This window comes from Eschrichtius robustus, chromosome 20 (genome assembly GCF_028021215.1).
Source record: "Eschrichtius robustus isolate mEscRob2 chromosome 20, mEscRob2.pri, whole genome shotgun sequence".
Lineage (NCBI taxonomy): Eukaryota > Metazoa > Chordata > Mammalia > Artiodactyla > Eschrichtiidae > Eschrichtius > Eschrichtius robustus.
In genome coordinates this window covers 46,085,881-46,099,721 of record NC_090843.1, presented here as the reverse complement: position 1 = coordinate 46,099,721, position 13,841 = coordinate 46,085,881, and the positions used below count along the sequence as shown (strand labels likewise).

General features: G+C 36.4%; 1 protein-coding gene across 5 annotated transcripts in view; it reads left to right on the top strand.

Moving 5' to 3' along the window:
* The window catches only part of AP2B1 (adaptor related protein complex 2 subunit beta 1), a 116,037-nt gene that overhangs the window by 12,658 nt on the left and 89,538 nt on the right, over nucleotides 1-13,841 (top strand). For all 5 annotated transcript variants that reach the window (XM_068531074.1, XM_068531073.1, XM_068531072.1 and 2 more), the window contains 3 exons: nucleotides 2,655-2,760; nucleotides 5,589-5,724; nucleotides 7,428-7,673. In XM_068531074.1, the coding sequence (XP_068387175.1) occupies nucleotides 2,655-2,760; nucleotides 5,589-5,724; nucleotides 7,428-7,673 (488 nt within the window). The remainder of the gene's footprint in view (nucleotides 1-2,654; nucleotides 2,761-5,588; nucleotides 5,725-7,427; nucleotides 7,674-13,841) is intronic.

Here is a 13,841-nt window from a genome sequence, read left to right as displayed (position 1 = left end):
TTGGATCCTGGCTCAAGGAGGATGGGGGTAAAATTACTATAAAAGACTTTATCAAGATCTTTGAATAAGGTTTATAGATTAGATAATGACAATATATCAATGTTAAATTTCCTGATTTTCATCATTGTATTATAGTTATGTAACATAATTCCTTGTTCTTAGAAATTATACACTGACATATTTAGAGCTAAAGAGACATGATGTCTACAGTTTACTTATTCAATGAATCAAAAAAAATGTATAAATATATAAAGAGTATGATAAAGCAAATGTGGCATAATGTTAGCAGATGGGGAATTTTGCAACTTTTCTTTAAGATTAAAATGATTTCAAAAGAAAAAGAAAACGGGAGGGCACACATAGTGGCCTGGAGCACCAGAAAATTTTCTAGAAAGCACAAGCATATTTCTGTCATTTGGAGTTATTTAAGGGTAAACTTCTATTATAATACAGAAAACACCATAGAGAGTTGCTTAATTACATTAGCTACTAGTCCATGGCTCTCAGCCTTGCCTGCACATTGGAATTGCCCAGTGAAGTAAAAGACAGTAGGTGATGTCCAGTCCTACCCCTGCAGATATCCTGATCTCTTTGGTCTGGGATATGGCCTAGACGTGGGGGTTTTTTAAAAGCTCCCCAGAATTTTCTGATGTGTAGCCAAGATTGAGAACTGTTGCTAGCTGCTAGCAATGCTTGGTAGATTTGATTCAGGGGAAAAGGAGGGGGGAAAGATAAGAGTTTAATAAAGCTGTAGTATGTATGAGAGATACCTTGCCTCCGTGCTCCTCCTTGGCTCCACCCAACTTCTTGCTGTTTTTATTGCTTATAGCATACAAAAGCGTTTAGCCCCTTGTCATTCATTTTCAGCTTTTTTTCTGATTCTCTTATCATTCTGAAACGTATTTATTTCTTCTGTTAACATTTTGTGTGCTTTGATGACCAAGATGTTTCTATAATAACACAAAAAGATGTAATTTAAAAACTCACCTAATTTTTCAAACCTTCGCTTATAATGGGTCCTGGTAACCTTTTTTTAATTCAGGGATTTTTATAAAGGTTTGAGACTTACAGATGAATCACAGCTGGATAAATACCACATTTTAAAAAATGGATAGACTGTGTTCCTTTTACTTCCTGTAACACCCACCAGAACTGCCACTGGAGCATATTCTTTAAATTTATGCTGTTGGAGTTGGAATAATTTCAGTTATATCCTGTTTTGATTCTTCAGCTCCTGCTGATATTCACAATTCAGATTTTCTGAAACCGTGCTGCTTGTCCTTTACTGTTTTTGGAAGTAAATGATGGGAACCCTAAGAGCTGGATTTGGCAGCAGAGGACTTGGAGAAGAGGACAGTGACTCTTTAAAGGGCCCAGCTTTTCTGTCTGTGCTATTTTTGCAGCTGTCAAATAGAAGGGTGATATTTGTAACAGTTTGTTTGCTTTGTTAGCAATGGATTTTGATGTAACAAGCTTTTTTAGTGCTCAACTTCTGTGCTTCTTACCAGTGCATCCTTCCCATTTAGAGGCTTCAGCAGATCACCTAGTTTGCTGCCCCCACTATTTCTGTACTGGTGAATGAGGTTAAAATGAACATCAAGAACAGTCATAAAGGTGGAAGAAAATGAGGCAATACTGTAGACGGAAAGTTGAAGTGACAATAGTCAACTTCTTTTTCGTGGTCTTATAGTATATTTTCTTCTTTCTTTTAAAACCATTTGAGAGTTGTTAACCTTTTTTCTTATTTCAGCTCCTGCTTTCTGAAATAGGTGAGCCTGGGCCTTAAAATAGTGGTGACAGTCCTGGCATTTCACGGTGCAGGGCCTGAGCAGTCAGTCATTTAAGATTGTACCTTTAGAAATGACTCTGGTTTGTACCATTCTTGAAGCTTCAGGATTATTATTTCTGTTCTTAGATTGATTGAACAGGATAGGGCCTTAAAGCCCATTAACATCTTAAAGTACTAATTAGAGCAGTGATTCTCAACCCTGATTATACATTAGAATCACTTGAGGAAACTTTAAAAAATGAACGTAGGAGTTCTGCTCCTTGACATTCTGATTTATTTGGTCCAGAGTGGAGCCTGAGCATTGGCATTTCTAGATACTTCCCGGGTAATAGTGTGTAGCCAACGTTGAGAAACTCTGGATTAAAGAGTCGGGAGAAACAGTTCTAAGGCCAGGTCTGTCACTTGCTCACTTGGTGACCTTTGAGCCTCAGTTCTCTGTGGAGTTGAGAGTAGGTGAATGAGGAGTCTCTTCTGGTTTGAAAACATTGATTTGTGAACCTGTTTCCTGCCTACATTTATTTTTTTCCCAGGACTTTGAAATTCTGACGGGAGATCATCCCTCAGATGCTGTTCTCGCCCCATCGTAGTAAGATATCATGAGGTATCTTTCCTTTTTCCCACTTCTCTGCTTCCTGAGATCTGGCTTACACCTTCCTCTCTGGCCATAACCCCAAAATAGCATCCTTATCAATGGGTTGGTTAATATTCTAGGGATTCGAACTGTACCTATCCTATAATTTTTAAATAATCTTATTTCAGTTGCAGCCCTGCCACTGGTCAGCTGTTGTGGTGTTACTTGCTACATAGTACAGTGTTCTGCTCTAGTTCTCTGATCCTGGGACCTCACCCGTTTGTTGTCTTTTAGGAGAAATCTTTGAATTAAAGGCTGAACTCAACAATGAAAAGAAAGAAAAGAGGAAGGAGGCTGTGAAGAAAGTGATTGCTGCTATGACTGTGGGGAAAGATGTTAGGTAAGGGTAATCTCTTCTGCTTTGCTCATTTTAGACTCTTACTCTATGGCTTTCACTGCTTTTTATTTAAAGCTATTACAGTCAGAACGTATAAGAATGAGTTTGTCTCACTGGAAACATCAGGAAGTGTAGTTGCTTTTATATTAACTCTGTGACTAAGTTTTTTTTGTTTTTTTTAAGAGTGAAACGAGTTTGATTTCACTTGCATACAGATCTAGCATAAAACCTCCTGAGAGCTGACACAGTTACAAATTTGTTGCTGAGGTAGTTTTAGAAGATGATAAAAATACACTGAGACGAAGAAGCCCATGTGTACTTTAATTGGCTCAAGCCAGTGCCCTCAACTTTACAACTCTGCCTTTAATTGCTGAATTCAAGATGAAAATCAGTGGTAACAAAATCCAAAGGGTCTTTTTTTTTCCCCTCCCTTTTTTCCTGTAATTTAGGGAGACCATTTGGAAATAAATAAGGCTTGTCTGCAGGCCCCTGAGGATTCCTGAGATCCTTTCCATGAAATCCATGAAGTCAAAGCTATTCTTGTAATAATACTTACTTAGGTGTTATTTACCCTTTTCACTGTGTTGACATTTGCATGGCTGGTGCCTTAGTGTGAATTAAGGCAGTGGTGCCAAACTGTAAAAGTAGTCATTGTATTCTTCACCATCATGTGCTTGCAGGAAAAAAGGGCAGTTTCACTTAGGACTGTCCTGCATGAAGCACTAAAAATTTATTTCAGTGAACCTTGAACCTTGAGTTCAGGTCTTTTTAATATTCTGTGTGATGAAATAGGAATTAGGCATAAAGTACGTCTACTGCATAGCAAAGTGTGACGGTTGACTTGAAAAAAAGCCCTTGCGCAATTGTTTGACTTGGGAACACCATTTCTTTGTGAAAGAAAGATTGACAGACAGAACTATAGTTAATCAGACGTCAATATTTGGGAGACATTTTATAAAAAATGAACAAAGTGAACCTGTCACTTCAAGGGAAAAAATTTGACAGTAGATAAATTTCGACTCTAAAGTAAAAATTAGAGTGTTGGAAAACTTGTATCTCCCATCGTGAGCTTGACAGCTTCCCAATACTTAGAGATTTTTCTGATGAGATTGGTGGTGAAATTAATGAATGTGATTATTTGCTGCTGTATAATGAAATATGCCACCATAGAGAAGATCTACATAACTCATTGAACCAATATTTTCCAAATGACCAGTGCATACATCACAAAATTATGCATGGGTAAAATATCCATTCAAAATAAGTGATAAATGAATGGATTTTAGTGCAACCAAGTACAGAAAGTTTATCAATATGGTTTCAGATTCCATATTGTACCTAACTTTTAAGAAACTACCATTTGTGGACTAAAAACAAAAGAAAAAGAAAAACAACCATTTGTCTAGCTTTAATGTATCAAAGAAGAACATCCAGTTATATGAAAAAGCTATTAAAATACTCCTCCATTTTCCAATTTATATACGTGTATGAAGATGGATTTTCTTCTTACACTTCAGCTAAACAACATTCTACAACAGGTTGAATGCAGGAGCACATGTGAGAATCCAGCTGTTTTTGTTTAAAGTAGACATTAAAGAGATTGGCAAAAATAAAAACAATGTCATCTTAATTTAAAAAAATAAGTAAAATAGGTAGATTTTTACTTTAAAATATTTATGTTAATATGAAATGCATTGATTTTCCTTTTATTAGTTGGGTCAAATGCTGCTGATAAGAAATGGATGAGTGCAAGAATGCCAAGTAAATTCCAGCATCTAGTGGTGGATGTTAAGGTGTAGTAACTCAAACATCTGAGAAGGTCCTAAGGCTAATGATGACCTTCCTAATGTCATTAAGAAAAGGGGAGTTTAAATTTAAGTGCATTCTATGTCAGGCACAGTGACAGATGCTTTTACTTACAATGTTTTTTATAGCCTTCATATCTTCTGAACTAGAGGTTATTCTGAATTAGAAGTTATTCCATGTTAGAGGTCAAGCAGTGTATACTTGGAGAGGCTAAAGAATAATCCCAAAGTCATATAGCTAGTGGTAATGTAGCCAGGATTCTAACCTAGGGTCTGAGTCCCAATACCTGTTACTGGTTACTTCCTTCATGGGTGTATATATACAATAGAATTTAAATGTGTACATGGCACACACGTTTAGAACTGTTTCATTTTCTGAAAATGGTTAAAATTTTGAACAAAGGCCCTAATTACTTGAGAACTGTTTTAATAAGGAAACTAACCAAATGAGTTCCCACTGGTCAGGGATGGAAGAATATGTGCATTAAAAAGCATAACATCTGTAGTGCTTTGAACTGCAAAGAATTGATATGAAAAATTACGGGTTTTTTGTGTGACATAGTGATTTTTTAAAAAGTTTGTAAAGATATACACTAAAATATTATATATGAAATGTATGTCCAGGATTTGTTTAGAAATTGTTTAGAGCAACTAGATGGGGTAGGGACTGGGGGAAGGCGAGTGGGTTGAGGTTGTGTATGAAACAAGATCGGGTATGTATCAGTATTTGTTTGCAGCTGGGTGATGGATATATGGGTTCATTAAACTGCTGTCTCTACTCTGAAAATTTTCATAGTAAAAAGTTTTTAAAAAATCTATTTTTAGACATCTTCTTGGGACCATTATTATAAATTCTTTAGTAATTAATTTCTGTGGTAAGTATTATCACTAGTGGACATTTGTCCTCACATCAAATCACTTTTTTTTTTTTTTTTCAAATCACTTTTTAAATTAAGGCTGTTTCTTTGTGTTCTGTCCAACAGCCTGGCACCAACATCTGTTCACTTTCCCTTCCTCTTTTCTCAGCTCTCTCTTTCCAGATGTAGTGAATTGTATGCAGACTGACAACCTGGAACTAAAGAAGCTCGTGTATCTCTACTTGATGAACTATGCCAAGAGTCAGCCAGACATGGCCATCATGGCTGTCAATAGCTTTGTGAAGGTAACTTTTTCCCAGGGACTCAAGAACAGTCTCTTCTACCTCAGAAAACCTTTTCAGAAGTGTCTCTTGGTATGGTTAGTGTCTGCATTGCAAATAAACAACCTCTGTTCCAAAAGAGGGCCTCTAGAGAAGTATTAGCCATTGAGTAGGAATATTCATGATTTAAGCATTCTGTATGCCAGAGTTTGTCATCCAGTTCAGACCATATGGTGAGCCTTCTGTCAGCTGGGCTTGGTGCATCTTTGCCAGGTGGGAGAAGAAAGCCAGGTGAAGCCTCACTGTTTTATCTTCCAAGGCTGACAAAGGTTGGGCATATCATTGTAGTGTCAGTAACCTGGGGCTTTACCTATTTTATCTTTGTAGAAATTATGCTTATGGTTCAGAAGTAGTGGAAACTACAGGAGCTACCTTTTAATTTTGTTTTATTGAATAGGTCTTACAATAGTTGATTAACTTTTTTGTTAATTGTGGAAATTTTCAAACATATTCAGGTTGAGGGAATAGTATAATAAATTCCTAAATATCTACCTTGTAGTTTCAGTAGTTACCAACCTATGGCCAGTCTTGTTTAACTTAAACTCTCCATACATGCTTTCCTGACCCCCACCTCCTCTCCTACTGGATGATTTTAAAGCAAATCGCAAACATCTTAAGAATGAAAAAATCATTTAATCAGCTGATCATTAAAGAAAGTGCTTAATATTATTGGATATCCAGTCAGAATTCTCCTATCATTAGATTTGATGAACACAATAATAAGGTTGTTCTTATTAGGGTTTTTGTTTTGTTTTGTTTTGTTTACTTTTTTTTCCTCTGCCTGGAATTTAGTCTACATTAAAAGCAAAAATCAGACAGCATTTCTAAAATCAGCTTCTGTTAAATTGTTTGGAAAATAAACATGCTTTCTTCCTTCTCATGGAATTTTTGTTCTTTTTCTGTGTTTAGCTACAATGTACAGAATCATTATAACATTTCATTCTTTCTCTCTGGTGATTCATAGATGGATGATATCATTGGAAAGAATTTAGTTTACATTTTTTGGAAGTTAGCGTGTGCATGGGTTTATAATGTTTAAAGAAATTTTTTAATATAGGGCAGTTTAAGGGGTGTTCCTTCTTGGTAAGTGTTCTATTTGTACTGTATTTGGAGGCACTTGCTAGGAAAGGAGAATGTATGTTAATCAGGATTTCAGAGGGCCCTGTCTGCTGCTTCGCGCAAGGAACTTATGTTGGGCCCAAACCAGCTTCTAGATTCTCCTTTGCTTTCTTGGCTGCAGGCCCCAGATATCCAGCCCTCTTTTCTCCCTGCTTAATATTTGTGGAGTGGGACATATCTTTCCAATTTCTGATTTTTTCCTGTACCAGAATACAAGCCCAAAGCCCTTTTCTGCTTTTAGTGCAGGTCCAACAATGGCCATGGGGATGGTAACACCAGCTATCTAAGCTTCTACCCAGCTCTGGAATGAATCCTACAGGGCATTTCTTCATTGTGTATGTAAAGCAGTTAAATGAATTCCTAGCCTAAACTCTTAAATAGGCAACTATGGTACTTAGGAAAGGAATCGTATGGGAGATGTGGGTTCTGATGTAGAATGAAACTGGAAGCCTACATTAATTAAATATTCTTTTGTTGCTTATATAAACCAGACTGTTCAGTTTTCTGGTTTATGTACACCTGTAGTTGTCAATGATTGTTGTTTATAGGACTGTGAAGATCCCAATCCTCTGATTCGGGCCTTGGCAGTCAGAACCATGGGGTGCATCCGGGTGGACAAGATTACAGAATATCTCTGTGAGCCCCTCCGCAAGTGCTTAAAGGATGAAGATCCCTATGTTCGGAAGACAGCAGCAGTCTGTGTGGCAAAACTCCATGACATCAATGCCCAAATGGTGGAAGATCAGGGATTTCTGGACTCTCTGCGGGATCTCATAGCAGATTCAAATCCAATGGTAATATGTTTCTGCGTTTATAAGAGAGCAGTATTTAAAATGGGTCCCTTTAAAAAGCATGTTTAAAATAAATTTTATCTTTGGGACATTGAGCCATAGGTTAGCTATGTGAAGCATGACTTCGGTGTGTCCCACAGATGTCTGTCTCACACCCTACATGTTTCTGAGCTGAAAACCAAGTACTAAAATACAAGAGTGTTCTTTTTTTTCTTTAATTGAAGTATAGTTGATTTACAATATTGTGTTAGTTTCACATGTACAGCAAAGTGATTCTGTTTTTTATATATATGTATTTTCAGGCTATTTTCCATTATAGATTATTACAAGATACTGAATATTGTCCCCATGTTATACAGTAAATCCTGTTGCTTTTCTGTTTTATTTTTAAATTTTTCTAGGTTAATATTTTTATTTTTTATTAAAAATTATTTTTAATTGAAGTATAGTTGATTTACAGTATTGTGTTAGCACAGCGATTCATATATATATATATGTATATACACACACACACACTTTTTCAGATTCTTTTTCCTTATAGGTTATTATAAAATATTGAGTATAGTTCTCTATGCTATACAGTAGGTCCTTGTTGGTTATCTCTCTTATATATAGTAGTGTGTATATGTTAATCCCAGCCTCCTAATTTATCCCCCGCCTTTCCCCTTTGGTAACCATAGGTTTGTTTTCTATGTCTGTGAGTCTGTTTCTGTTTTGTATATAGATTCATTTGTATTATTTTTTAGATTCCACATGTAAGTGATATAATATTTGTCTTTCTCTGTCTGACTTACTTCACTTAGTATCATATTCTCCGGGTCCATCCATGTTACTGCAAATGGCAATATTTTGTTCTTTTTTATGGCTAATATTCCATTGTGTGTGTGTGTATATATACACACACACCCCCTACATCTTCTTAAACCATTCTTCTGTTGATGGGCATTTGGGTTGTTTCCATGTCTTTGTCTTTTAAAGATTAGACTTTTTAAAAAAATTTAGTTTATTTTATGTATTTATTTGGTTGTGCCGGGTCTTAGTTGCGGCTCGCGGGCTCCTTAGTTATGGCATGCAAACTCTTAGTTGCGGCATGCATGTGGGATCTAGTTCCCTGACCAGTGATCGAACCCGGGCCCCCTGCGTTGGGAGCGTGGAGTCTTAACCACTGCGCCACCAGGGAAGTCCCTGTTTCCATGTCTTGGCTGTAGTAAACAGTGCTGCTGTGAACATTGGGGTGCATGTATCTAAAATACAAGGGTCTTAAAGCAAATCTTTGTATCATACTTACCCCTGTATTTGCTCAGAAACAAACCGGTTCTTTCATCATTTTCTTAAAGAAACTTTACCTTAAAGTTTTGGGACCTTTTATTTCTCCTATTGACATTTTTAATTTTGCCTATATAATGAAGGAGAGTAAGTCTCAGAGTGGTACATTGGCTCTGCTAGTAACTGAAGTTCATTTGAATTGAGTGATTGGTCATTAAGTATCATTACTGAGAAGATGGAGGAATTTAGCCACTTTCTCTCCTTTTCTTGCCTAAGGCATTCTTTATGTGGAGGTGAATAACATTGAGCTAATCAGTGGATAACCTCTGAATATTTCACTGTTGAACTTTTTGAAAAAGAGAGTTGGATTTGCTGTGAAATAGACGTGTCTCACTTGCAAATTACCTGCTCAGATCGCTCTCTGCTTTGATACTTCATTTGGTTCATCTTACTCTTTGGGTAACCTTGGCTTCTATTTATTATCTTTCAAACTTAGTATCAAGGTCAAAAAATGAAGTAAGCCACATTTTAAAAAAGATACTGTTGTTCTAACTACTATCAGGATTCTTTTAGCCACCTTCTAGGCATAGAAGTGATGTGGGTGTATATGCTTAAACCGTGACTTTACAGGGTATAATCACCACCATCATTAGAAGATTCAACCCTATGGTTTTCACTCAAGCAGCCCTGTGTGTCACCTTTTTAAAAATTCCATAAAGAAATAAATTTATAAGGCAGTAGTATCTGTTTTTAGAATGTTTAGCTGGTACTAAGTTGTATTTTTGACATTGCTTTTGATTCACTTTGTTATTTTGAGCAAATGTTCTTGAAATTTTCTACCTGAGGACAGATGAGAAGATTGAAAGTGTTTGGGCTTTGCTCTCCAAGTTTTGGGCATCCAGATGAGCAGAATATCATGTACCCTGTGTCAACTTTTAAAATATTCAGTGGGGCTATGAATGTGGAGTGGAGTGAGGTAAAAATGAGTTCTAGCTCATATAGGCAATTCCAGTTCAGGGAGAAAAAGGCATCTTTACACTAATGTAAATTTTTCAAACAGAACCTGTAAAATTAGATCATCAGGGGTAAGGGACTAACTGAGGGTTTAGTAAAGGCTTTTTTTTTTTTTTTTTTTTTGGTACCCCCGTAGCACTTAGAGATCTTTATCCAAATCATTTGAGAGAATGGAACAATTTCTGGAACAAGCCTAATTTGTCTGATTTATTCCAAGTTTTCATTGTAGTAGAAGGGTTGGCTTTTGTCCAGTCCATAGTACTCAAGTAGTATATGTTTGCCATTTATTTATTTATACTTTTCAATATGGGAATTTTCAAACGTATTCAAAATTAGAGTGACTAAATGAAAAAATGAACTCAGCTACCATCACCAGATTCAATAATTATTAATATATGCCAGTTTGTTTTACCTGTTTTATTCCCCCATCCCCTATCTATATATAGGTAATTTAAAGAGGCCGCACATGAATGGGTCTCTATTTGAATTTAATGTATCATGATATTATAGTAAACTATAATGCTTTTAATAATTCTTAACCTGTTTTTATACAACAAATCAGGAGGTGACTTGGGGAGATTTTCTTAAGTATTTTTGAGAAAACTTTTAGAGAAAATTTAAGGTACTTGGTAGGTTTGTGAGAAACTGTTTCAGGAATGCCTTATGTTTTATTGTATCTTTATTACAGATTTTCCTAGAACAGGTGTCAGCATTAGAGATTAAATTGTTGGACCTACTCCCCTCTAACTAAATAGGAAATTTTTCTTATTCTTGTCAGACTTCTTAGTAGCAAAACTTTTCCCTGATATTGTTTGACGTCTTGCTAGCAAGGTGCCCAGGATACAGAATTTAAGGAGGCATTCATTCTCAGGTGCCCACTCTACCTGCACAAGCCTGAGAGTGGGATACCTCGATTGCCTCACTCTGTCCTGGCCTTATTTTACATACATTCAAATCATTTTTTGAGCTCTTCATTCTTGTTACTTAAGTGAAGAACTGAAAAGCTTGGACTAAGAGATAACCAACACATATACCCACATGCCTACTTTCATTCTTGAACCCATACTTTTCATCTCAACTGTATGTCCTGTTATTTTGCCAAAAGTATTACAACTGTCTTTAGATCATTGATTTTCCTTTTATCAGTTGGGTCAAATGCTGCTGATAAGAAATGGATGAGTGCAAGAATGTCAAGTAAATTCCAGCATCTAGTGGTAGATGTAAGGTGTAGTGACTCAAACATCTGAGAAGGTCCTAAGGCTAATGATGACCTTCCTAATGTCATTAAGAAAAGGGAAGTTTAAATTTAAGTGCATTCTGTGTCAGGCACAGTGACAGATGCTTTTACTTACAGTGTTTTTTATAGTCCTCATATCTTCTGAACTAGAGGTTATTCTGAATTAGAAGTTATTCTAGGCCTTGCTCACCTTCTGAGATGGCCCACACTCTGTGGAGTGTGTTTCTCCTTAAATAAATACACTTCTTACCTAAAAAAAAAAAAAAAAAAAAAAAAAAGAAAGAAGTTATTCCATGTTAGAGATCAAGCAGTGTATACTCGAAGAGGCTAAAGAATAATCCCAAAGTCATACAGCTAGTGGTAATGTAGCCAGGATTCTAACCTAGGTCTGAGTCCCAATACCCATTACTGGTCACTGCCTTCATGAGTATATATATACAACATGTTTAGAACTGTTTCGTTTTCTCAAAATGGTTACAATTTTGAACGGATAAAGGCATTAATTATCTGAGAACTGTCTTAATATGGAAATCCTCGAAATCCTCTTAATCTGATGATGGGTATGAGTCCTATTTTACTGTTCTTGAGGGGGAATTTTGTTCCACTTTTTCAGAAGTTGCTCCACATGGTGGCAGCACTGTACCAGCAAATATCAGAACCTCTTGCAAAAGGAATTAATGTTTCTAGGGTGTTCTGCCTTAGTAGTTTTCTTGTACCTCACTTTAGAAGGGCATCCAAGATGTGAAAGCACCAGAACATCTGGAGAAATTACTTTGAAATTGGAGGGTAACATGTTGATAAAAATCTGACTACTCTTGGGGTTATGTTGACCTTCAGGTTGCTTCCTGGCAGTATGCCTTGCTACAAGTAATAGGACTTTATTATATTTTCATTTCCTGTCTTTTATGGGGGAATCTCACACACCTCATTTTCCTGCAGTTGTTTTTACCATTTTATACTTTAGTTAAAACTGACTTTCCATGAAATACTATTTGAAAGAGAAAAGATAGTTTGAAGTAAAAAAATTCTCACTGTTAAGTCCTAGGTTAACCTCCCTGAGTCTGTTTCCTCTTCTGTAGAGTGAGAGGTACCATCTTAGAGAGTCGTTAAGAGTATTAATTGAGCTCTTGCATAAAAAGCATCTGTGAAAGTGCCTGGCTCATGAGAGTTCATGAGATGATGGCCGCTGCTGCCGTGATTATGAAGTAGGCATTAGGCAAAGGTTAACATTATTGCTACAATATTAATTTAAAGGGTTCTGATCCCTTTGATAGCTATACAGGTTCATATGGTAAAATCTTTCTGAGGGAATTAAAGCTAAACTTATTTCCAGACGCAGATTTATTAGTCCATTATTTTGAAAGTAAACATATTCAGAATGAGGAAGCACTTTGGCACGAGAGGAAAATAGCTCCTGTGATTTCTTCACAAATAATCAGAGTTTTGAAAATTCTGTCTCACTAAATTGGTATTTGCAAGAAAGATACACTTTTAGGTGATAGTGATAATTCTCTAGCTTTTGCCCATGCATTAGGATTTTCCCTCCTTACTGCAGTTTTTCTTTTCTCTCTTAGAGGCGTTTTGAGGTATTCCAACTTCAGTTAATGTTTACACCAGAGTCTGCCACTCCAGAGACTCTCTTGACAGCCCCACCACATGTACTTTGCTTTTTGTTTGTGAGCTCAGGTCTCCTAAATCCTTTGGCTCAGGGCCTTAGCCCCTTTGATCTTGTCTTCTAAGCCTTCTCAGTTCTACCATCACTCTGAGAACTGCCCCTGGGAATGCCCTTCTTCCATTGCTCTGTCCTCTCTGTCAAAGCACAGACTACTGAATTAGTTTAAAAAACAAAACAAAAAAAACCCCCAGAAACATATTTTTGTTTGCTGAGGGTTTTTCTGCACAAGCAGCATGCTCTCAGAACTTGGCGCAGTATGGCCTTTAGCAATGGTTCTAGTTAAACTGCAGCTTCTTTTAATATGAACTTATTTTGGAAAGCTGTTTTATGAAAAATAACATTTTTTTTCTCAGAAAAAGTATGTATTTTAACCATGTGCTAGCCAGCATGTAGAAGCCACATGAGATTATGACAGTGGTTCTCAACTAGGGGCAATTTTGCTTCCTGGGGGACAGTTGGCATTGTCAGGAAACACTTTTGGTTGTCACAACTGATGGGAAGGTTGCTACTGGCATCTAGTAGGTAGAGCTCAAGGATACTTTAAACATCCTGCAGTGCACAGGGAGCCCCCTACAACAACATGAAGGACTAATTTGTTTTAAAAATTTAAATAATGCCTGACATATAGTAAATGCTTAATAAATGACAGCTATTCTTGAGAAACAGATCTAACGTGACGTACTTTCTGATTATTGTAATTTCTGTTTAGTCTTTAGAAGGTTTGTGGTGGTTTGCTGTCAGTCTGAGATGATAAATGTTGAAAAACTGAAGTCTCTCTAGATCACTTTGTAAATTTGAGAAGGATTTTTGTCAGAATATGTTTGTTGTCCTCGTGGGCAACGTTAAATCGTCTATTACTGACCTCATTTAATTTAGTACTTTAATTATATGAATTCTGTTATCCCTAAACATATATCAATAAATAGAAGAGTTATAAAATTAAAATATTATACAGAAGCGAAATTAGAAATGCGTAATG